At 33.0% G+C, this 22,625-nt stretch overlaps 4 protein-coding genes and 1 non-coding gene across 9 annotated transcripts; 1 reads left to right on the forward strand and 4 right to left on the reverse strand.

The window, feature by feature from the left end:
• Positions 1 to 818: 818 nt before the first annotated feature.
• LOC18043446 lies at positions 819 to 1,680 on the forward strand. The gene has a single exon (XM_024186403.1). It carries the CDS (start codon positions 1,214 to 1,216, stop codon positions 1,418 to 1,420), a length of 207 nt encoding a protein of 68 aa, XP_024042171.1. The 5' UTR covers positions 819 to 1,213; the 3' UTR covers positions 1,421 to 1,680.
• A 1,776-nt stretch (positions 1,681 to 3,456) lies between these two features.
• On the reverse strand, positions 3,457 to 5,920 carry LOC18043448 (splicing regulatory glutamine/lysine-rich protein 1). The gene is made up of 6 exons (XM_024186054.1): positions 5,533 to 5,920; positions 5,384 to 5,439; positions 5,216 to 5,262; positions 4,513 to 5,097; positions 4,039 to 4,213; positions 3,457 to 3,799 (listed from the first exon to the last, which is right to left on the reverse strand). Exons 1-6 carry the CDS (start codon positions 5,678 to 5,680, stop codon positions 3,656 to 3,658), a joined length of 1,155 nt encoding a protein of 384 aa, XP_024041822.1. The 5' UTR covers positions 5,681 to 5,920; the 3' UTR covers positions 3,457 to 3,655.
• Positions 5,921 to 6,996: 1,076 nt separating this feature from the next.
• Positions 6,997 to 10,973, reverse strand: LOC18043449 (E3 ubiquitin ligase BIG BROTHER). Of its 5 annotated transcripts, none has more exons than XM_024186369.1 (9): positions 10,855 to 10,973; positions 9,893 to 9,944; positions 9,590 to 9,774; positions 8,895 to 9,123; positions 8,615 to 8,649; positions 8,396 to 8,440; positions 7,849 to 7,976; positions 7,366 to 7,474; positions 6,997 to 7,286 (listed from the first exon to the last, which is right to left on the reverse strand). In XM_024186369.1, the coding sequence occupies exons 3-9, from the start codon at positions 9,734 to 9,736 to the stop codon at positions 7,236 to 7,238; spliced, it is 744 nt and encodes a 247-aa protein (XP_024042137.1). In that variant the 5' UTR covers positions 9,737 to 9,774; positions 9,893 to 9,944; positions 10,855 to 10,973; the 3' UTR covers positions 6,997 to 7,235. The 5 variants fall into 5 exon arrangements, with proteins under 5 accessions (XP_024042137.1, XP_024042135.1, XP_024042136.1 ...); XM_024186367.1 differs by having other exon boundaries at positions 9,590 to 9,782; XM_024186368.1 differs by having other exon boundaries at positions 9,893 to 9,987.
• A 3,197-nt stretch (positions 10,974 to 14,170) lies between these two features.
• Positions 14,171 to 17,497, reverse strand: LOC18043450 (ADP,ATP carrier protein 1, mitochondrial). The gene is made up of 4 exons (XM_006439065.2): positions 17,374 to 17,497; positions 15,819 to 16,318; positions 15,365 to 15,736; positions 14,171 to 14,726 (listed from the first exon to the last, which is right to left on the reverse strand). Exons 2-4 carry the CDS (start codon positions 16,305 to 16,307, stop codon positions 14,430 to 14,432), a joined length of 1,158 nt encoding a protein of 385 aa, XP_006439128.1. The 5' UTR covers positions 16,308 to 16,318; positions 17,374 to 17,497; the 3' UTR covers positions 14,171 to 14,429.
• A 2,649-nt stretch (positions 17,498 to 20,146) lies between these two features.
• On the reverse strand, positions 20,147 to 20,219 carry TRNAA-UGC. The gene has a single exon. It is a non-coding gene; the product is annotated as a tRNA-Ala (tRNA).
• Between the last annotated feature and the right edge of the window lie 2,406 nt (positions 20,220 to 22,625).

Consider the following 22,625-nt stretch of genomic DNA (forward strand, 5'->3'; position numbering starts at 1 on the left):
CAAAAAAAAGAAATGGTCCTACTTTCGTGTTCCTTTTTTCTTTCTTTTTTTTTTTTTTTAATCTGCACAAGACAAATATAAGAAATAATATATTTATAAACTGGTAGACAATTTCCTATTTATTGTATTGACCACTGCCACTCTACAATTGTCGTGCATTCAATAATAATTAATGTTTTATATCATCTCATTCATAACAAATAATTTAATAATATTAATAAATAAATGACACACCAATTAATCTTCTATTAAAATATTAAATTTTATCTTAATTTTATAAGGATTAGGATTCTCTTAGCTCTTTTTTTTTTTTTTTTACAAATCTTGTATTATTTATATTTTAATGCTAGTGTATGATTATAATTTAATTATTTTTATTTTTTAATTTATTAACTATTACCACATTAATAAAATTTACTCAGAAAAAAAATCATATTCAATTTTATAAACATATAATTAGCATGTCAATATCAGGATCTATCCATTTATAGTGGCACTCACATGAAAGTTTACATCCTTTACAATTTGCAGTGATACAACAATGGGAAAAATTCCAAAATGGCTTTAAATACTTAAGCACGGTGACAGCGTCTATCCACCACATTGACATGGGCAAGATAGTTTTGTCCTGTTGGAAGGATATTATTATCATGATCATCTAAAAAGAGAGCTGATAACTGTTATAGCAATAAAAACTATATTATAAATTGGGATATTAATTTTATATAATTTTTAAAATTTTCCAAACAAAGAGTTATCCTTTAGGTTTTTTTTTTTCCCCTCATTAAATTATGAATCGTAATGTCAGTACAATCAATAAGCGACACTTAATCCTTGTTATTCTTATCATGAGAAGCAAATACATTTAATATATATATATATATATAAATAGGAGTTGACTCAGATCATCGGCAGGTAATTGCCAGCCCCCCACAACGCAATCACCGGTCATGCGCGCACCTAGCAATGAACTTTCTTCAACTTTTCATCTTTCTCTAAATTTCCAGAACTCTTTTCCTCTTCTTTGAAGCTTCTCTCTCTCTCTCTTTTTTTTTTTCTTTTAAATTAAAATATTTATATACAAATCCAAATGTTTATGCTCAGAAGGCCAAAGTGAAATTTCCCAAATCATTTCTTTTTCAAAAACTTGAAAAAAAACAAGAGCTCCGAAATCTCTCTGTACTGGTTGTGTGGGCTTATTAATTTATTGATAATGCTGCAGCTGTTTTTCACAGTGGCTTTCTCAGCAGTTCCTTTGACTCTGTACATTCCTCCACTCAGAAGCCTCAATCTCTTTGTAGAGACCATGGAAGATTTCTTGAGGGAGTCAAGAATTTACACCAACAGGCTCTATCCACGAGCACGCTTTGTTTGGTCTAGGGTCTTGGATTGCATCCTCTGCAACCTGCGTTTAGATTAGATTGATTATTGGGTCAACAAGATCTAAATGTTTTACTTAATACACGTGTTAGGCTTGTCTTAATCTCTTGAGTGTTAATTTTGTTGCTGTTGCAGCTTTGTCTTTGTTGTAATTGCGGGAGTATTAATAATGTTTGAGCAACGAATGTTCATTCATATTCTTTTCTTTTGATCTTTATGTAGTAGTGAACTGGGTGGTTTATTTTGGTTGGTGATCCATGTATGGAAGCAAGAATAAAACTATGGCCTTTTGTTTGATTAGACTTTGGAGATTAATAATTATGATGTTTTTTTCCCCAAGTTCAATCAGCTATTATCATTTGCCATCTGCAGGTACATGATAAGCACGGCCAGGTTTGGTTGTTTACAGAGCTTGGGTGGTGGGTTTGGATAAGGGTTCCTGAGTTAGGGTTCAGGTTCAGAACTTGTCTCTATGCTGCTGCTAATATTAGAAAAAGAAAAGAGAGAGAAAAGGGGACACCTCTAGATGTGGCTGGCTTTATCTCGAATAAAAGTGAATTTCTTTGTTATTGCTCTTGCAAATTAAATACGGCGTTAGGCACCTAGCCACCTAGAGTTGAAGTTTATCATCAGTTCATTCACCCAACTTTTTATTCTATTAATTCTGCCTTACTAGTTGAGAATCCAAAAAATTTACGAATCATAATGAGTTGAAAAGCTGAATGGGTTTGAATCAGATCAAATGGACAGAAATTATAATAAATTAGAATGATAAATGTGTTGAAATAAATAGTAATCAGAATAAGTTAGAGAATAAAAGTGGAGAATAAGAATTAAAATAAATTGTTTATTTAAACAGTTAGAATTAGAATCAGATTGAAAATAAGTAAAGTGGAGAATAAGAATTAAAATAAGTTGTTTATTTAAACAGTTAGAATTAGAATCAGATTGAAAATAAGTATTATTATTATTATTATTAACAATCAGAAGAATAAGGATAATAACAATAACAACAATATAATAATACTTTAATTGAGGACAAAAGTGGAGTTATAAAATTTAAGTGAGGTAAAATAGTGAGTTCAAGTAATGATAAATTAACTCTCTATCCCTGTGAAAATTAAATTTTTATTCTTTAATCCAAAAAATATATGAGTCCCATATATTTCATTCTTATTCTCCTTTTATTTTAATAAATAAACATACTATGAGAGTAATGATGGATGATATTCTTACATTTCGACATCTCAGATTATCCTTCAATTTTTTTTCATCTTTAAGTTATAAATTATATCGTCACAGTTAATTAAGTTTTCTTTTTCATCTTATACATACTATTAAAAGATGGCAATCGTCCTAAAATACTTATTAAATCCACTTATAATTTTTTTTTTCCGAGAAGGCCCTTATATTGTACTTAAATGAAGGTTTAAACTTATCACTCTTAGGTCATCGTCCTACTAGAAACAGCGGATGGAGGGCAAATAGATATTCATCGGAGGTGATTGAGTGAGGTTTGAAAGATTTCTTTTATACTTAATTATATGTTTACAATCATCAGTTTCCTATCTCTGCATTCTCTAGCTTTCATGGGAATTACAGAGAAGATGAATACATGTTGATAGATATTGCTATTTTTCAATCCTTCAGCCCTCATCTGTTTATTCTTATGGTCCATTTGGCATATTGTATTAAATTATGTCTAAATCTCATGAAAAAAGGAAACTAGTAATGAAGCCCATTTGAGAAAGTTCTATTCAATTACTTACTAAATTCAGCACAAGCGAAAGTCGAAGATAATGTTTTGCAAGTTCACATGCATTGATTTGGACGCGCTACTAAAATTTCTCATTATCTTGAAGGATTTGATGGTAATCTTTTCTTTTTTTAATGTCTTCTAATAAGTATAAACGAATATAGGATGTGTTTTTAACTTCATTTATATTATGCGATGAACCTTTTGATCTATTTTGCAATGGGTAAATATGGCTAAAAAATGACTCAACCGGCATAAGCTGCTTGCTTAATGACTCAACTTCATCCAGGACAAAAGTGATGGTAAAAGGGTACAAACAATAATTTTTTATTCACTGAAAATGAATTTCGGTATAATTATTGAATACTTAGTTACAATTATAAGTAACGAATGAATCAGTGAGGACCAAGGACTACATGGTAACAAATTAACGGATGGAATAAAATGAAAAGAATAGAGATCTTTCAGGGTTAAAATCAAAGAATGAATGAACTGTATTTCTGGCAGTGTTCAGCCATTTTAGCCAGATAATGTGCAAGGCTTCAAGAACCAAAATACATTCAAAGCTCTTGCTTCTCTTCCTTCGACAACTGAATTTGAAACACTTGTTCCTTTATTGGTAGGTGTTTTCTGCTCGAATACCTCTTGAAGGATTTTCCTCTCCTGATCACCAAATCATCACTCAGTATAACACAGTAAGCGATCGATCAATCAATCAATCAATCAAACAAAGAAAGTACAGAAACATGGAATTAGTTTCCTTATATCCTCACCAAAGCTTAAGATGTTTAATACATTATTTAAAAATCTTGACTTTGAGAATTCAATCTTTGATGCATTTTGAAATTCCTAAACTTCTAGCCTTCCCATGTGAAATAGAATGAAGCGTTTAGCTTGCATACCATAGACCTATAAGTGGAACTCTTTGAAGAGGTGGTTTTGGTGGCTGAACGAGTGACAGAAAAGCATTGAGGAGAGGGAGGATTAGTTCGGATTTGCAACAGGCGCTCATCTCCTTTCTTCTTTACATTCTCTAAATTCAGAGAGACTGGGATGTTCTCCACCTCATCAAATCTTCTGCACAATGTAGTGAACAAATATTTAGTCACTAGTATTATAGCAGACGCAAGCAAGCGGCAAATAAACATGCGTATTGATTTACTTGGAATGTGATCATGAAAAGTCTTTCTGTTCATTATGCAGAAAGCATTTTCAACAACTGAAGAATGTGACAAAAAGTGTTGAGCTGCGCAAAAGACTCCATTGATTTATGGAAATAAAATCAACTCGAAATACTAGCAGCACCACCTATACACAAACATGATATTCATGTAACATACCAATTAAACATAAAGATGGAATGAAATTGAACTTACTTATTCCTTCTCTTCCTGTCCTTGTTACCACTTTCCCCATTGTCTACACCTCCAGAATTCTCTTTATCCATCTCAAGCAATGGCTTCCTCTCCTTTTCTTTCTCACCCACTGCACCTCCAGAATTCTCTTTATCCATCTCAAGCAGTGGCTTCCTCTCCTTTTCTTTCTCACCCGCTGCACCTATAACCTCACAAGGTCTCTCATTCACCACCTCTTTCTTCTCACCCACTTGTCTGTTCTTCTCATTGAACATCTCCGTGTTCTCTCTCTCCCTTGCTCTTGTAGCCAATTTCTTTAACTCATTGCAAAAGTCAGAAATATGATTCAGTATATCCTTCCCCACAAACAAATTCCTAGCTGAAAGTGTGCTCTTTAGTCTTGGCAACAACTCATTATTTTGTGAAGTGTCATCCATCAGTTTATTCTTTTCGCTGGTTGATTTAATGGACATTTTCATGGGCTCAACTTGATTCTGTGGTGTTACTGAATTTGGATTCTGATTTTCACTATTGTCACTGAATTTGAGTTTTTCATTAGATGAAAATGAAGATTGACTCTGTCCTCTTCTCTTCAATCTTGCATCTCTAAACGCAAAAAGCAAGCAAATAAACTAGTAAAGCATGAGAATCTTTTACATGTGCAATTTAATCTTGAATTTACTTGGACAGATAAAATAAAAGAAGAAAAGTCTCATATTGGTACCTTAGGTTCCTATCTCCAAATGGAAGCCTTTCCAGCGATCTTAGAAACTACACCAAAGATAAAATGAGAAAAATCATTTAGTCCAAGAGTTTGCTCAGCAAGATTTATGTGAAACTAGAGAAAGAAAGAAAGAAGGAAAGAAGGGCGTATAGAATTTGAGATTAAAACCTTGGAACTTGGTGGGGTTTTAAGGAAATCCTCAGCTGTCTTGGGATGGTTACAATCTGTAATTAACAACGAAGCATCACATTGATTTAATGAAACATGTTAACAATTTTAACACACGAAATGAAAATTGCAAGAAAAAAACTGGTTACCGGGCCTACAAAACCAGGCTACATCATCGACAGAAGCTTGATCAGGGGCCAAGAGATCAACCCATTTGGGTGCGTTGATGTTCTCATAGACACTGTCTTCTACAAACACCGACTCTATTCTTTTCCAGTCAATTTTCGCTGGTTCCATTTCACAGAGAGAGAGAGAGAGAGAGACGGACGAAGGTTTCAGAGAAAAGAACGAAGCACCCAGAAGTCAAGAAGCAAATGCTGGGTAGAGAAAGATTGGATCTCTAGAGAAAGAAACAGTAGACCCACAAGTTAAGGTAGCTGTATTGAACAATGAAGAGAGAGGTGTAACGGTCATTGCCTCTGGCAGAGACGAGGGAACGTTAGTACAGTTTCTAACCGTTGGAGGATTTGTTAAGTTTTTTTTTTCTAACTCTTTCTCTTTCGTGAGCATTATTAATTTAATTGTAATGGATCTGGGAATACTCGTACCTACTGATTGTTTAACAAAAGATGATGTAATTAACAATGTCACTCGATTAGCGAAGAAATTTCTACTCTCTTTATTTTTTACCCTCCAAAAAAGGGAAAAAAAATTACACATTCGGCTTTCTGATGGAACGAGGGCCGGCTCCAGGGTATTGAGGCCTTTAGGCAAAAAATTTATATAAGGCCTCCTTATATTTAGTAGTTTCAACACTCAAAGAAATATAAAAAAATTCAAAATTTAATTAATTATTTATATATTAAATAACAATTAATAATATAGTAAGAAAATTTAAAAAAGAAAAGTAATCAATAATTTTTTTTTCTTTTAAAAGTGAATCAATAAATATAATAATTTTCTTTATAGAGAAAAGCATAAGAAATTCTATAATGTTAAATAATTAAAGTTTTTAATTAGATAAAAAATTTAATTTTTTTGGAGGAAAAACTGATAATGAATTAGTAGTTAATACTATTAATTATAAGTTTTTGACATTACGGTTTTTTAAAATCTTAATTGCAAGATAATTATCAATTAAAGAGAGGCCTAAAAATATGATTTTTTATTATACTATATTAATTTGAGCATATTGAGGAAATACTACAAGAAAAAATCTTTTAACATATCAAGACTAGGCAACCACGATGAAGCATTTTTAATATATGGACCCTAGACGACCGTATAATTTGCCTATACTTAAAAGCTACTTATGACCACAATGGGACCTTCTTAATATACGAGCCCTAGGCAACCGCATACTTTGCTTATACTTAAAGCCACTCCTAGATGGAATAATACTAATGAATAGTAAGCCAACGACGGCCGCAATGATTTTCGTCATTGGCCCATTAAAACATGCCTTTAATCAGTTCTGCTTGATGTTAGTTATGACTTTAATCATGAATTTAATGAGAGCCGAACATAATGCACATCTCAACCCTTATATTTTACTTGTACCCAAACAAGATCAAGTTTTAGTGAAACAAAAACTTAATATAATAATAGCCACTTCGAAAGACTGCATAGACAGGGGCATTCACATCTGTACTATCACTAATAAACACAAAATCAGATTTGAAATTCACATTCTCTTACTATAGGAGTGAGATGAGGGGGCTTTCTTTTTCTTTTCTACTGAACAGTGTACGAGCGGGATATGATCATGGTCCTTGACTGGCCCTATGTGTACAAATTGATAAAAAGGGGAACAGTGAAAAGGAAAAAGAACATCTGGTTTTGAATTGATGCATTAATGCCTTGATTCGTCGCCAAATACCTCGTTGTTGCAGATTGGACATATCTGGCACAGAATGTTTAAGATTAGTCACCTGATGAAGGCATCAAAGAATGTAATTGTGTTTCAAAGCTAAACCAGTAACCTTGTTAATGCCAAGCCATTTGGTGATGCATTCAGAGTGATAAACATGCCTGCATGGCAACTTCATTTGTCGGTCTCCCCTTTTGTACTTCATTTGGCAAATCACACACCTATTTTGAAGAATAACACCATGTCCATCAAAGACATATCTAGAAAAATAAACAAGCAATACCGGCTGTTTCATGCAATTATGTTCTAGGTTTATGGTTAAGATAATAAAATGTGACAGGGACAATGAGGTGAATCCACAATGTCAAGCGTGAACGAGCCATTCAGTCAAATATCAAGTACGACAATGGTTCTGCAGAAACATTTGAATCAAATAAATATACATTCATTTAAAGACGGAAGTAAAAGATGGTGGCAATTGAGATTGTAGCATGATGAAAAAGTATAATAACGGGAGCCAAGTCATAAATACTGGATTTTAGATGTAATTGAGAATGGCATTTTTCAGTAACATTTTCATAAGCAAGAATGCTACCTCTCCCCAGATCTTTTCCTTAAGAATAGGTTTCCAAACTTGTATTTTGAAGTCGGAAGCAAATTAATTTGCTCCTGTGAAAGACCTCGGCTTTGAGTTCCAACTGTCTCGCCCAAGTCAAGTAATTCCTGCAAACGGAAAAAAGGTGACAAATCAATATGATCATGTGCAGGCTGCAAGATTCATGAAAAATTCCAACATCGAAAGACAACCCAACTTAAAGGGAAACATGCATCTCTGATTGAACATCACTGGCCCATTAAATAGTTTCTTTCCAACTTTTATCCATTAACAATTTTATTCAACTTGAAACCAAACTGGTGGTCCTAAACAACGGTAAATATCAGCTCTATTTCTGGGAGATAGCATATAACAATAAAGTAGCACAGATAGATATCATATCATATGCTCCTCCACAAATGCTAGGACAGGGAGAACAGTAATAGTTTCATGAAGCTTTCCAGATGAAGAATGACAAAATGTCCTGTTCACTAAGAGATGAAATGTGATGCATCATAAGCAAGGGGGTGGGGAACCAAAAGCAAACCTCATAGGTCATGTTATCAGGATCAACGTTATCTTGCCAAACAACCTGATACAAGTAGATAAAATTATGATCAATTTTCTGTATAAACTCATGAATGAAACATTTGCAGTACTGGTTTCTTGTCTGTTTATACTGATATTAGCATCTGGAACTTAGGTTTTTGTAGCTCAATTATAAGCCAACACCAACATGGTGTACATCAGCAAGCATGTTTCATACCTGAGAACTGTTGCTACTCTGATGATGTGGACTACCTGCAAAAGAAAATTATCAAAAGACTAAAACAGCAATTAAGTCATGAGATCTTGAAGGAGTAAAAATTGACAAGAATTGAATAATAGTGACCCCCCCCCCCCCACCCCCCCAAAAAAAAAGAAAAAGTCCTCAGAAACCAAAATGATAAAACACTGCTTTCAGCAGGCAGATATGAAATATCCTCAACAGCTTTTACTGGCTATTATACTCGAATGTTTAATTTTTTTTTTTTTTTTTTACTAACATTCTTCAGGGGCAGTGTGCACACCCATGACTGCTTCTCCTTCGGATTGCACATCTGTTGTTGAGGGCTCTACATTGTTCATTGTTGAAGCATACTCCCAAGTCCTCCTGCTTGCTTCTATTCTCGGCAAATGATCATTTACCTCATATGACCCATAATAGTAATTACTCTCCGGACCTGAAAATCCAAACTTGTATGGATGCATATTCATTGACCAGTACACATTTTCCTGAGGAAAGAACATAGATATTTTGAGTAGAAGTAATATCATAGACCATGTAATTAAATGTAAATATAAAGTTTTTCAAAAAAAAAATGCAAATAGAAAGAATTCCACACTGACAATTAGAAGATATACACAGTAAATCCTTTGTGAAAAATTGAACACTGGAGTTCAGTTGAAAGCAAAACCACCATCAATGACCATCAACACTAGTCAATTCCAGGAATCACCATGAATGATTTTCAAACTTTTTGGTAATAGCTTCACAAACAACCGCATACAGATCATTGAATTTACTTCTCAGTTTCAAGAAAAAAAAAATGAAGTCATAAAAGCATCAGTGCAAGAATCGACCAGCATGGATCTGACAACCTTCCACCAAAATAAACGCCAAAAGCATGAACAACCTAATGGTAACCTTATGTAATACAAATTGCAAAATTTTCAGTGCTTATGCACAAAATCAGAATACCTGATCATGAATTGGTCCTGTCTGTGCATAGTTTACCGGTGCGTGAGTCAAACCTTCAAAGAAATCCATAAAACTTTCCGTGACAGTGTAAGCAAAGCCAGTATCTATGTAATGCACCTCCATCTGTCTACTACTGTTTCCGTTCATTTTGAACCAACTATTTCTACCCCCAACTACGAAACAAGCTGCAAAACTAATCATAAAAATGAATGACACCAAACAAAATGAAATATAACAATGTTGGGAAAAGAAGGAACGTTTTTGACAAAGCAAATCATTTTCATAGAGTTTCGTATTTCTTACATTATACTATAGGGGGTTTTGAGCTCATTCAATGTCAAAGCAAGCTACGCAACTGCAAAAGGACAAAATCCATATCAAGAAAGCAAGCTACACAACTGCAAAAGGACAATCCGTATTAAGACCAAAGCCACTTAATTTTTAAATCATAATATGTATATTTAATTGAATCATTTCCTGAAAAGAAAATGCAAGTACATTAAAAAAAAAAAAAGGAACTAATCCTAAAATGTATCATATTTAAATAAATGCATAAGGCTAAACACAGAAAAATTAAAGCCAAAGTGACAGCTCCTTCCCCCTCGAAACTCACAGGAAAAATAAAACAGAAGCATAGTGAAAAATCATGACTTGAAAAAAAGAAGAAGTTATTTTCCTCAGTTTTCCCCGTAGCCAAATACTGAAAAAAAAGAAAAAAAAAAAAGAGAGGAGTTTTTTCGAAAAAAGGAAAAAGAACTATTTTGAGCATTAATTGCAATCACATTCATAAACATTGACACAAAATCATCAATAGTTACTCCAATTAATTAAGAAAAGGACTCAAAGGGACAAGTTAAAAAATCAACAAAAAATTCACAATATATCGCCACTCACCGTGCGTAAACAATTTTAGAGCAGCGGAGAGCGAGAGAAACTAAGATCGAAATAAACCAAAGAAAATTTAAGAAGAAAAAATAACGAGCAATTACGGCGCCGTTTGTTCAGAAATTTCGACTACATTCGTGTAGAAGAATAGAACTATGTGTAATTTATTTATTTTTTCGTTAAAGGAACCGACGACAGAAAAAGAAATAGAGCAAAACCAGACCAAAAAAATTAAATTAAAAAAAAAGAGAGAGTAAAAAAGGAGAAATTACGGCGCCGTTTTGGTCAGAGGTTCCGACTGCATTCGACAATGTTTCATGAATTAATAACTTATAAGAAGAGGAAAAAGCAGAGGGAGACGAGAGAGAGAGAGAACCGACAATGAACAAGAAGAAGAGCTTGCTTGCGTTGGCGTTGTGTGTGAAGAGAGAGAGAGAGAGAGAGAGAGAGAGAGAGAGAGAGGAGAGCATCAAAGTGAAAGTGAAGGAGGAAGTGTAGCGTCGTGTGTTCTGTTTTTGTTTTTCACTTACTCTCTTTCTCTCATTAAATCCACTTGCCTCTTTTTGATTTTCTGTTCTGGCTCTTCCTCGCGTCGCTTTTGACGCTGCTGCTGTAGTTTTCCAATTTTCCGGCACGTTATGTTTTTATTTTTTTTACCCCCTTCTCACACGTGTCTTCTTCTTCTTCTTCTTTTTCTAATATTAAAATTCTACTAATATTTACGATCAAAAATTAAAACTCTCCTTAATATTTTTTATGTTTGTCATTGAAAATCGTTTGAAACTCTACATTATAATTTTATTGCGATACAGTTCGAAAATTAATCTTCATTTAACAGCAGAAAGAGATCTACTCTCATTTTAATATTAGAAGAAGAGTTGTCCTTTTAAATATAGATTTTCTTTTAATAGAACAATAGATATTATTATTTTTTAACTAAAAATATAAATTTCATGTAAATACAGGTAAAAGATAGTAAAAAAAAAAATAGTGTATTAAAATATTAATTACATCTGAAAAGCTCTGTCATAACAAGAGTAAATAGTTTGATCACTGGGTCTGGGTTAGTACACTCTCATCGTAGAAATGTTCAAAGTTTGACATAACACAACGAGCAGAGAAAAAAAAAATGATTATGTTTTGGAAAATTAAACAAAGCTAATACAGCTATTTATTATGATTTCTTGGGAGAAAAAGAAAAAGAAAAAGAAAAAGAAATAGTAATCCAGAAAGAAAGATAAAGCCATTTCCACAGCTTGTGAAGGTGAAATCTATTCTCTGGCAGCATGCATTGACCAAGATCAAGGATACGTACACCCTTCAGAAGCTTACAAACTGCTCACCTAAAATCATCACAAATAAACCAGTTTGGTCCCCATACTGCAGCGGCAGCTTTGTAGTTGTAAACAAACAGGATAGAGGATACCGTTTAAATATTTTCTTTGCTTTTTTATTTTTTTATTTAAACAGTTGAAGCTATCACTTTTAATAAACTCTGCCTGCTTTTGTATTTAATTGGTTAATGTTAAGTAAAATTTGGTGGGAACGAAAATAATGGTTGGCCCCAACTGATGGCTGATGCAATTAAATCAGATTAAAGTTTCTGGTATGTTTTAAGGACTTTGGATTGTTAATAATTAATAATGTTTGTCCTTCTTTTTTTTTCCCATTTTGTTTTTCTTTCTTTCTTTACGGAAGCATTTTTCCCGAAGAGGAAAAATTAACAAACCCAACATACTTTATGGAGTAATGGGAAATTGGAATTATCAGTAAACACTAGCTGTCTCGCCAAAAATATGTAAAAGGAACCCAATTCATATATGGTTCACATCAATGTTTTGTTTGTTACACCCTAAAGTTTCATTTTTGATACTCTAAATGTTATGATATTATGCATAACATATGTATATCATAAGTTAAGAAATGGTAATGAAAATTTGAGAGATTTTAAAACCTTCAGATTTTTTTCAACGAAAAGTGGAATAGTGCAGCCATTTTCATTTTCTTCTTTTCTCATAAGTCATACCTCATAAAAGAAAAGAAAAGAAAAGAAAAGGAAACCATTGTATTATTGGCACGACTAATGATATGGGAAATTGGTACAGTTCAAAATCCATTTCTTTGTTTTTATATAGTAATTGCATATGGTTGAAAACGGATCACCAAACCAGCTGAAATCATTAAGGGTTTCAAGATTATTAGGTCACGGGGCTTGGCATTTGGCAAGTTGTCATTTTCACTTTTCAACAATTGAGGTGAGCAGAAAACGTATATTTTATCTCTTAGAGAATGCAATAACTAGAAATTAAAAAAAAAAAAAAAAGCAGTGAGTTTTATACTTTTATCTCTTAGAGAATCCCAAGGAAAATAACATATATTTCTCTATGCAAAAATGGCTTATGCATTAAACTATATATATATATATATAAAAGTTAAAAAATGGTTAAAGAATTAGAAAACCAAATATGGCTGGCCGAACAAGCTTTTGATTTGGCATTCCATGAGAAAACTGTATTTTGGTTAAATTATTTTTTTGCAATAAAGTTGAAGATGTATCTTCATGGACTACAGTAACAATGCAAGATTAGGGTCCACAAAAAATTCATTAAAAGAATACCCATGAACAAAAATTAATTAGAGTTAGATTCTAATGTTATGAGATTTATGGGACCAAGGAAGCCTTGGCTGCACGCAAGGAATTGATAATTTTTTTTAAGCAGTTACTTTTCTCACACATACACATGGAAATTGGATTTGCAAGCACTGAGAAAGAGCTGTCTATCAGTGTATGTATTTGTTTAGGACTGTAATGTTTCTTTTTCCTTTTCTGGACACAAGAATAAATCAATGGAACATCAAAAGCTAGTCAAAAATAGGCAAAAGAATGGTAATGGGCATAGGAATAGGATACACGAGACAGATGACTCTTCGAAGAAGCAGCAGTAAATCTCCAAGGTGATGTATTCTCAGTCAACTCCAATTAAAGCAAAGATTAGTTTATACAGTGGGAATAAAATCAGAGTTGAATTCTTCTTATTCCAGCATCTATTATGGGCCCATACACCACTAAAGGTACAAAATTCCCTATCGTTGCTTTCAATTTTTGCACAGGTCCAACCCCAAAAAGTAAAAGAGACACGGTGAATCAAAACCAACCAAAAAATATTTGGCAAGTGCAATTTGGGCCCACTCAGTTGCCAAGCCTAATGAGTCCATCAAATCATCATGCTTTAACGATGGAGATTGGCTTTACCACTTTGCAAATTCTCAAGTCCATATTAGTTTAGTTCTCAACTCGTTTCTCTTTAACTTGCGGAAAGAAACAGAAAATAGTACATTAACTGGCAGTAAAAATTTGAAAACATGAGATTATTCAACGGGTTCGTGTTTCTCAGATTGTAGAGCAACATGTCATTGTGAATCAACTGGCTCAGAACAGAAAATTCGTTAAATAGTTTTGAAAATTCTACAAAATCAAGAACTATCTTTTAAGACATGAAAAGTCTGACAAAATCTATCTTCCGAAGATAAAAGTATCTGGACATCGATCAACTGTTCTCGAAACATTCCTCTTATCGAGTAAAAACTGACGATAAGTTTTTTCGATAACACAAGTTGGAACAAATTTGGCATGACCAAATTTCAAGCAAACTAATAACAAATGAGAGCTGGGATCCTGCAAGCGGAGGCACAAACTTAAAAGCAAAATGATGTTTAACTGATCAGAAAAAATCACTAGTACATTGAAAATATTCCTCAAATCATGTCGAGCTGTGTAACTCGAGTGAATCAGGTTTATGCAAAACAAAATTTCCATCCAAAACTAAATTGTTCAGGGGGTTCTTGCTCCCCCCAAAAGAGTGAATTATTAAAGAAGACTCCTCTGCCGGAAAAATTCTCTGAGTATCAGATTTTCATCAATATCTAAAGCTAAAAAAACCAAAGGGAATATGCCTTAGGCACCGCCAGAGCCATATTTCTTCCCAAAGACAATTAACTGCAATTTGTCATAACCAGCAAGCACACCGGCACCTGCAACAGCTCGGAGGATGTTTGCTCCAGCACCCTTGAAGAGAGACTTAGCACCCTCATTCTTCAGGATCTGAGAGAATGCATCAAGAGAGCTCTTGTACTTGACAGCCTCACCAGATGTCATCATCATCCTTCTACGGACAGTGTCAATTGGGTAGGAAGCAAGACCAGCACCATTAGTGATGAGCCACCCAAGGGCGAAGCTAGCAAAGAAACTATCCTGAAATAACCAACACCAGAAAATATGTCAAGAACATGAAAAGATAAGGTTGATTATTCCATTAATCAAAACAGTATAAATGCTTAAGATTGCCCCCACTGTGTAATTCCATCCCACTAATTTTACACAAACGATGAATCAAAATCTAAAACATTCTACATGAAAACCAACTTGCTTGCATCCACTGACTTAAGACTTCCTAGAACAAAACACAAGAATCTAGATCACCACTCAACTAACATTGAAAATGAAAACATCACTCAGTCTCAAAGGAAGGCAAAAGATGCATAACTTGATTAAAACAAGAAGTGTGTAACATCCGTTCTAAACAACAACTTTGGAAAATGATCGAAAAGTCAAACAGGACAAAAAAAAGGTTTGGAAATCATAACAAATCACATCCAAGGTACTTGCCTGCAATAATTATTGCTATAAAAGAAAAATAAGTAGGTTAAAGGGGCACCACATGAATTTCAACATGCAAATATTGCTGCACTGAAACCATGATTAATACCCATTGCCAATGTACAAGCAAACAGAAATTGCAATAATAAAATATAATGTATAAATATAAGCCTATTCTCTACCAAATAATCACATAAATCAATAAACAAAACATATCAAATTAATGTACCCACCTGCAACTTTCCAGTCAAGACCACTGGCTTCAGAGAATCATACATGCCGAAGTAAAGACCACGGTACACAATGATTCCAACACATGAAATGTTGAAACCACGGTAAAGCCCAGCAATGCCATCAGATTTCAATGTCTTTCTGTAGACATCAACCAGCCCATTGAATTGCCTCTCTCCTCCCTTCTTCGCAGCTTTGGCATCATTGGCCAGACGGGTACGAGCATAGTCCAAGGAGTAAACAAAGAGAAGGGATGAAGCACCAGCAGCACCTCCTGATCCCAAATTACCAGCAAACCATTTCCAGTAACCATCCCTGTCTTTCTTGAAGTTGAAGAGCCTCTTGAAGTAATCCTTGAATGCAAAGTTCAGGGCCTGATACAAAATTTGAGATAAATATGAGCATAAAATTAGTCAGGAAACATACATTAAATAAATAGTTTTAACAAAAGGTTACCTGAGTGGGGAAGTAACGGATAACATTAGCGGTATTTCCTCTCCACAAAGCAACAATACCCTCATCCTTCATTGTACGCTTAAAACAATCACCAATGCCCTTGTAGGGTTCAGATAGCCTACCACTCTTGATCATCTCATCTTGGTTTTGAATCAAAAGCTTAACACGCTCAATGGGAGCAGCAGCTGTTTTGGACACAGCAGCAGAAACTCCACCCATAAGGAAATCGATAGCAAAGCCTGCAAAGCCTTTCTCAGCTGGGGCTTGGACGCAAATAGCAGATGCAGTTGACGGCACCATAGATAGATCGGTTGTAGCTGCACTGACTATGGGGTATTGGAATGCAGCATTGGAGTAGTTCCCATAAGCACCACGTCTTTGGTACATGGTTGGCCTTTCATAATCCTGAATATTTTGGGAAAGGCTGGAATGAAGGAGCTGTCCAGCTACCTTCTGCATGACGGAAGGATGTTGAACCTGATCAATCATTGTGACTTTTCCTGCAGAATTGCAACAAACTTTCATTCAAAAATTGGGTTGATACAATGTAGAAACCTACGCATATCAATTCATAACACACCAACAAGCAATAGTAAATGTGCTAAAATAGTTTATAAGCGGAACAAAAGACCTCTTAGCAATTACAAAAAGTTATCAAGAATGTTAATTGGAGTAAAATATCGGAGTGAACAAGAACCCGTTAAGCAATCATTGAAACATACATTATCACGATTTTCAAATAAGCTCTCAAATGTTGACTGGGGAATAATATAAAAGGTAATGTAAAATTTCAAAAAGGTGTGTCTAGTTGTTGTGCTAACAATAACCTACGATGATCTAGAAACCAGCACTTGTGATATGGGAAACAAATACATATCATCTATCTAATTTTATGACTGAATCCTCCCAAGTTAAAAGTAGCACTATTGCCTACGACGTAAGGAAAAGCAACATCCGAACAGCAAACTTATCACGACAAGAAAACAACAGAAGCATAAACAGATCTGAATCCTCCATACAGTAAGACCGCGTGATTGTGATCTGAACATAACAAAAACTTGAGAAACTATGAATATTGAGAAAATTCTAAATGTAGCACTCAGCATATTTGATTAGTCACGCTAACACTCACAAAAACTTCCCGATCAAATATTGTGTAAAATAGATCTAGACAAGTATATAACTAATTAATTAACAAATTTAAAGACAATCTGTGACAAATTTTGGAAAAAAAAAAGAATGAAACACAAAAAACACAAAATGACAAAATAATAAAAATCATAGAACCACATACAAGAGATAACAATAGATCTATTTAATCTCATTGACTAATAATAAGATCTGAACAAGCTTACAAATAAAAATTACGCTCAACTAAATTTCAGCAAAGACAAAGATCTAACAAACTATTAAGCATGTCATTCACGCGCGTTTCAAAGAAGCATTAAAAAAAAAAAACATTAGCAGATCTGAAGCAGAAACGAGTCGACAACCAAGTAAAATAACAGATCTGATAGAATGAGATCGGACGGTGGAGAGTGATTAATGTGTTTACCTTTGAAAAATGACAGATTGGTGTCCGCCTCCCGCTCTGCTTAGAAAGGAAAGGCGTGCGAAAAGCGAGAGAAGCAGAGATATTTTGCTATTTTGTGGTTGGAGGCCGGCGTGCTTTGAAATGAGCAATACTCGCTTTTTATTGCCGCTACATGTGCGGTTTTGCATGCTTTCACGCGTGTGAGGGTGAGAGGGGGGGTTATTCGTTGTATCCGGCGGGCTACGTGCGGGATTTCTGGAGCGTTGAATTTGAATATTAGATGCGTCTATTACCGTCTATCTTCGTTCTCATTTGTAGGCCTTGACCTAAGTGAAAATTTTGAAAAGTTGACTTGTTGATTAAAAAGCAGCTTGACGGTGACGTTTTGATGCAATTTTGCTTGTGATCATTTGCGCGGTGGCTAATAGATATCCCATGTGGGTGAGCTAAGACTTTTCTTTTTTCCGGCTTTTTTTAGAAGGTGAGCTACAGTACTTAATTTAGACCTAGCAAAATTTGTGAGCGCTTAATTATTTGATACGAATACAACATAAATAAATATTATTAAATTTGATAAATTTATTAAATAAGTAGGGTTTGAGTCGACGCGATTTGTTCTGATGTCTGGTTAGAGTTAAGGTTATTGATCTATTTGTTTGATTAATGACAAGATTATATTTTGTATTCTAAATTAATTTGTAAGTTCTTATCATCAAAACTCATATATTAGACATGATTTTTTTTTATAAGGATAAACATATACATAGTTTTTCATTTATAAAATTTTATTTAATTTTAAAATTACAATTGTATAAATGTATAAAATATTAGTAGACATGTTTGTTCTATAATATTGATATATAAGCTTGATTTGTCAATTTTGTGTCTAAAAAGGAGAAAAGTGGAAATTGAAACTTAATTCAGGAATCAGGCTGATTGAGGAGATCCTATTACTCTTCAGCCTCGTTTTGTTATTGTTTTATTTATTTATTTATTTTTAATGGCAACATTACAAATCTTCTAATGCCTCATATTATAAAATCTATTAAAACTTTCTAAAATAATTATAATATACCTTTTTAGATTATTAATTTTATACAAAACAATTTCAATATAAGCTCTTAGAAATACTCAATTAAAACTTAAGAAACCAAAGACTAAGTGTGTGTTTGGTAATGTTTTTCAAATTCTATTTTCTGTTTTTTGAATTCAGAAAACACCAAGTACGTGTCTGGCAGATTGTTTCTGAAAATATTTTCAAAAATATAAAATTCATTATAAACTTTTAACAAAGGAAATAAGAAAACAACTTTTTCTTATTTTCCTTATTTCCCAGTACAGTATTAAATTTCAAAATGAACAACTTCACCATCTCTCAAAATAATAATAATATCAACAACAAGTTGTTGTCGTCGTTATCATCATCTAAAAAATTAATTTCCTCAAAATAATCTTTTCTTTTTACATACATTATGATATTTATGTTTTTATATATTGATTAAATCAAATAGGTAGATTTTATCATTTTTCTTTAAACAAAAAAATAAGATCACCCAATTTATTCTTGAAAAAATAATAATCAAATTAATTAAATAATAAAAATGATTATACATTACTTAATATGAAATTTATGAAAATTATTCTGATAATAATTCTTTAAGAATATTCCTTCCGAACGTGTTTTTTTTTTCTCATTTTCAAGATTATTTTTGAAAATGATACTGTACACATTTTTTAAATTTTAAAATATTATTTTCATTCTCATTTTTATTTTATAAAAACAACAGTAAGAAAAAAAATACCAAATGGACCCTAAGACTCTAAAGAGTCTAAAGAAAATAAACTCTCATTGTGACTGATGAAACTCAAATGTACAGGAGGTGCAAGCCAATCTGCTCAAGAAGCTTTGGCAAATTAGTTACATCATACTTGATTGTTACCCAATGTGAATATTCGACTCTTTCTCACATCAATGGACAAGAAAATAGTATACCACGAGGTTATGGATGGTTATAGTGTTTAAATTATATCCTGAACATTAAAAATTATATTATAATTTAAAATTTTGACATTGGATTATCTATCAAAACACATTGGTATCTAACTATTATTACACATACAAATGCAAATAAACAATATTATATTTTAAAAGTATGTTTGAAAATGAAATGCTCTGAGTGCAAATCCACATTTGTTATAAAATTGAATGATCATTGGTTAAATATAGGTAGATGATTAGTGGCTAAAATAATTTATTATTGAGGAGGGATTTTTACTTCACCACATTTTTTAAATTTTGAAGTGGGGTTGGGTTAGATAATTGGGTATGGCATGGTTTGACAATAGTTCACACAAATAGAAAAAAGGTTTTCTCAAATATTAAGGGATTGAGTTAACTGTTCGATCAAATAATATCGAGCATTTTTCTTACCTCTTCTTGAGAAATAAGTGAGCTGTTTATTTGTAAAATTATGACAATTTTACATGTGACAATCCTACCAAGATATCTTTGTTAGTTCGAAGAATCAAATTTTATGAGGAATATAGCGCGAGATAATTGAATTTGGTTAGATATTATATAATTGGTAAATAAGGATCAATTTTTTGCCAAAGTACCAATTTTTTTAGGAACATAGCAAGAGAGAATTGGAATATATTGTCAATCATTCAAAAAAGAGAAAAGTACAAATTTTTTAGGAATATAACTAAGAATTGGATTTGATTAGATAGACCATGGTTGGTAAACAAAGATCCTTTTTTTTTTTTTACTGAAGTATGGACAATAAAAAAAAGATGGAGATGCGGGGGATCGAACCCCGTGCCTCTCGCATGCAAAGCGAGCGCTCTACCATTTGAGCTACATCCCCCTTTGAAATTGAGTTTAATGCTTATTTTATTAGTTAATGTAGTTCTCCCACTAACGAATTCTTTTGAATCGTGTGTTCACCAGTTATATAGAATGAATGTTGGGCTTCAATTTGAAGAAAGTCATCCTTTATTACCTAATTGTCAGCCGTTGATGTTAATATGTGAAGAAAATAACATTCTTAGTTTGCAGATTTAATAGTTTGTTAACTTCACTCATACATGGAAAACGCCATAATGATTGTTGTGTGAGACTTGAATCAGTCCCTTACTCAACAAGTATCTATAAATAAATACTCAACAAGGTTTGAGCGGTGCCCTCTTCGCTATTTGTTGATTCTCCAATCTTGATTGGGTCCATATGAATCAGCTATTCGACTACAAGTTGGAGTTTGGACCCATTGAAATGACAAAATGAACCGTCCAAGTCCCAACGAGAAAATTTTCTATGAATGTCAAAGGGCCAGGGAGCAAGATATGTAGGATGATTTGGGTAATTAATTAACCGTTGTTTCAGTAATTACAACTCGGTACAGTACTTCAATTTGCATATGAAATATAATCAAAATTAGAGGTAATCACCTCTCATGCACTCTTTCTCGATGTCGTATAAATGTGAGGATTGAGTGTAAGTAAAAAGTGCATCTAATTTACTCACACATAGCTTCAGGAAAGAAGAACAAATTAAAGAAGTGTTCGGCACTGTATCTCGTACGACTTGTCTGTTAAAATTATGAGATTTTGTAATTAAATTAGTTTAATTTTGTTCCCCACCATGGGTTACTTAGAACTAAGATTAATAGTATAATCAATAGCAAGATGAGAATAATTGGGAATTCGATGAGATCGACCGAGACCATCAAATTGACCAGCTGGCAAGCACGACCTCGACGCTGTCAGTCATACCAATAATTTGTATGTATTTTCTCAAGTGCACGCTTTAGTTGTTGTGCTTCACAAAATTTTAATTTACAAGTAGTTGTTAGTTGTTACAGTCATACTAAAAAATTAAATATATGCATATTTCGAATGAGAGTATTTAGAATCTCCAGATAGTTTTTATATGTGCCACCGTTTCAGTTTTCATTCTTTGAGAAAGGTATTGTTAATGATTTGTATAAAGAAATTAGAGGGTAATTATTCATCGATCACTCGTCTTTTATTATGTTTTCTTTAAAAATATACAATTTTTTTTTCTTTATAGAATTCTGTCTAAAATTTATAAAATGTATCATTATTCTATTACTTTCTAAACTCTGCATGAGATTTTAACTGAATATTAGTAAATAACTATTTTACCTCTTTATGTAAAATTACTATTGCATCCCTAGGTAAATGATAAAAAATTAGATGATTTCGATTATTCTTTGCAACTTAGATATTAAATAATAAATGAAACAAAATAGTTAAAATAAAGATGAAAATAATTAAAAGAATTAAAATCCCAACCTAATCCCAAAATCAATCCAATAACCAAATTAAAAACAAATGCTAAACAAAAAAATTAAAAGAATTCAAGCAAAGCAATAGAGAGAGAGAAAAAAAAAAAGGCATCACTGCAGTAAGACACAACGCTAATCTTTAATCTTATTCAAAACAAAACCAGTCTCTTTTTGTTCTCTAACAAAAATTATATATCTTTACTTTTTTTTAACAAGAAAAAAAAATTGTAGCCTCTTCTCTTGCCTCTCACTCATTGCTGACTTCAACCACGATCAGCCACCATGGCATAGCGCCACATCGTTGGATGCTAGATTTGATAAGATCTAGCACCTTCATTCCTCACTCTGCCATGCCTTACCACACCCCGCCACTGCCACCAGCTGATGTTTGCCAACCATGCATCTTTTTATTATTATTTGATTGTAAATTAAATAAATTTTAATTTTAATTTTGGTAGTGTGTGGTTGTTGAGTCAAGGTTAGGGCTGAGCACTGTTCTTTCAATTGAATTAAAGGATTTTCATTTTGATAAATTGTGGCATTTTTTTTGTTTGATTTAGAGATTATTTTTATTTGTTAAAATTAAATGAGAATTCTATCTTTTTGACGTCATTAAATTTTTAACACAATTTAGACAATAGTGGATGATTGAAAATGATTTCCACTGAAGGTGGAATAGTACCAAAAAAAAGATTTATATATTTTGAAAAATGTCCTAAAAAAGGGTGGTTCGTACAACTGTCCGAGATTGAATTATAGTCCGATTATGTTGGAACTGCTCCACGGTGGAACGCTCATTTATAACCACACGATTAAAGTAATAATGTGTTTTTTACTATTTATTACTTTGAGTGTGTGGCTGTGATTCGCGCTCTAACATAGCCATGACCATTGAATTATTTTCAATTGTGTACTTTTCAAAGAATTAGATTGCCTTCCTCGATCGCGGCTAGTTGATCAATTACC

The sequence above is a fragment of the Citrus clementina genome, unplaced genomic scaffold (assembly GCF_000493195.1).
Source record: "Citrus clementina cultivar Clemenules unplaced genomic scaffold, Citrus_clementina_v1.0 scaffold_4, whole genome shotgun sequence".
Lineage (NCBI taxonomy): Eukaryota > Viridiplantae > Streptophyta > Magnoliopsida > Sapindales > Rutaceae > Citrus > Citrus x clementina.

What these genes read in the sequence shown, in the direction of transcription:
- LOC18043449 (XM_024186369.1), bottom strand. Translation starts at nt 9,736, where the DNA reads ATGAACGGAAACAGTAGTAGACAGATGGAGGTGCATTACATAGATACT. An exon ending in GCACACTGCCCCTGAAGAAT is followed by an intron (nt 8,650 to 8,894) that starts GTTAGTAAAAAA and finishes TTTCTTTTGCAG; the next exon opens with GTAGTCCACATCATCAGAGT. An exon ending in CTGATAACATGACCTATGAG is followed by an intron (nt 7,977 to 8,395) that starts GTTTGCTTTTGG and finishes TTCCGTTTGCAG; the next exon opens with GAATTACTTGACTTGGGCGA.
- LOC18043448 (XM_024186054.1), bottom strand. Translation starts at nt 5,680, where the DNA reads ATGGAACCAGCGAAAATTGACTGGAAAAGAATAGAGTCGGTGTTTGTA. An exon ending in TTTGGAGATAGGAACCTAAG is followed by an intron (nt 5,098 to 5,215) that starts GTACCAATATGA and finishes TTTTGCGTTTAG; the next exon opens with AGATGCAAGATTGAAGAGAA. An exon ending in GACAGGAAGAGAAGGAATAA is followed by an intron (nt 4,214 to 4,512) that starts GTAAGTTCAATT and finishes TACATTGTGCAG; the next exon opens with AAGATTTGATGAGGTGGAGA.
- LOC18043446 (XM_024186403.1), top strand. Translation starts at nt 1,214, where the DNA reads ATGCTGCAGCTGTTTTTCACAGTGGCTTTCTCAGCAGTTCCTTTGACT.
- LOC18043450 (XM_006439065.2), bottom strand. Translation starts at nt 16,307, where the DNA reads ATGATTGATCAGGTTCAACATCCTTCCGTCATGCAGAAGGTAGCTGGA. An exon ending in TCCGTTACTTCCCCACTCAG is followed by an intron (nt 15,737 to 15,818) that starts GTAACCTTTTGT and finishes ATTTTGTATCAG; the next exon opens with GCCCTGAACTTTGCATTCAA. An exon ending in TCTTGACTGGAAAGTTGCAG is followed by an intron (nt 14,727 to 15,364) that starts GTGGGTACATTA and finishes TGGTTATTTCAG; the next exon opens with GATAGTTTCTTTGCTAGCTT.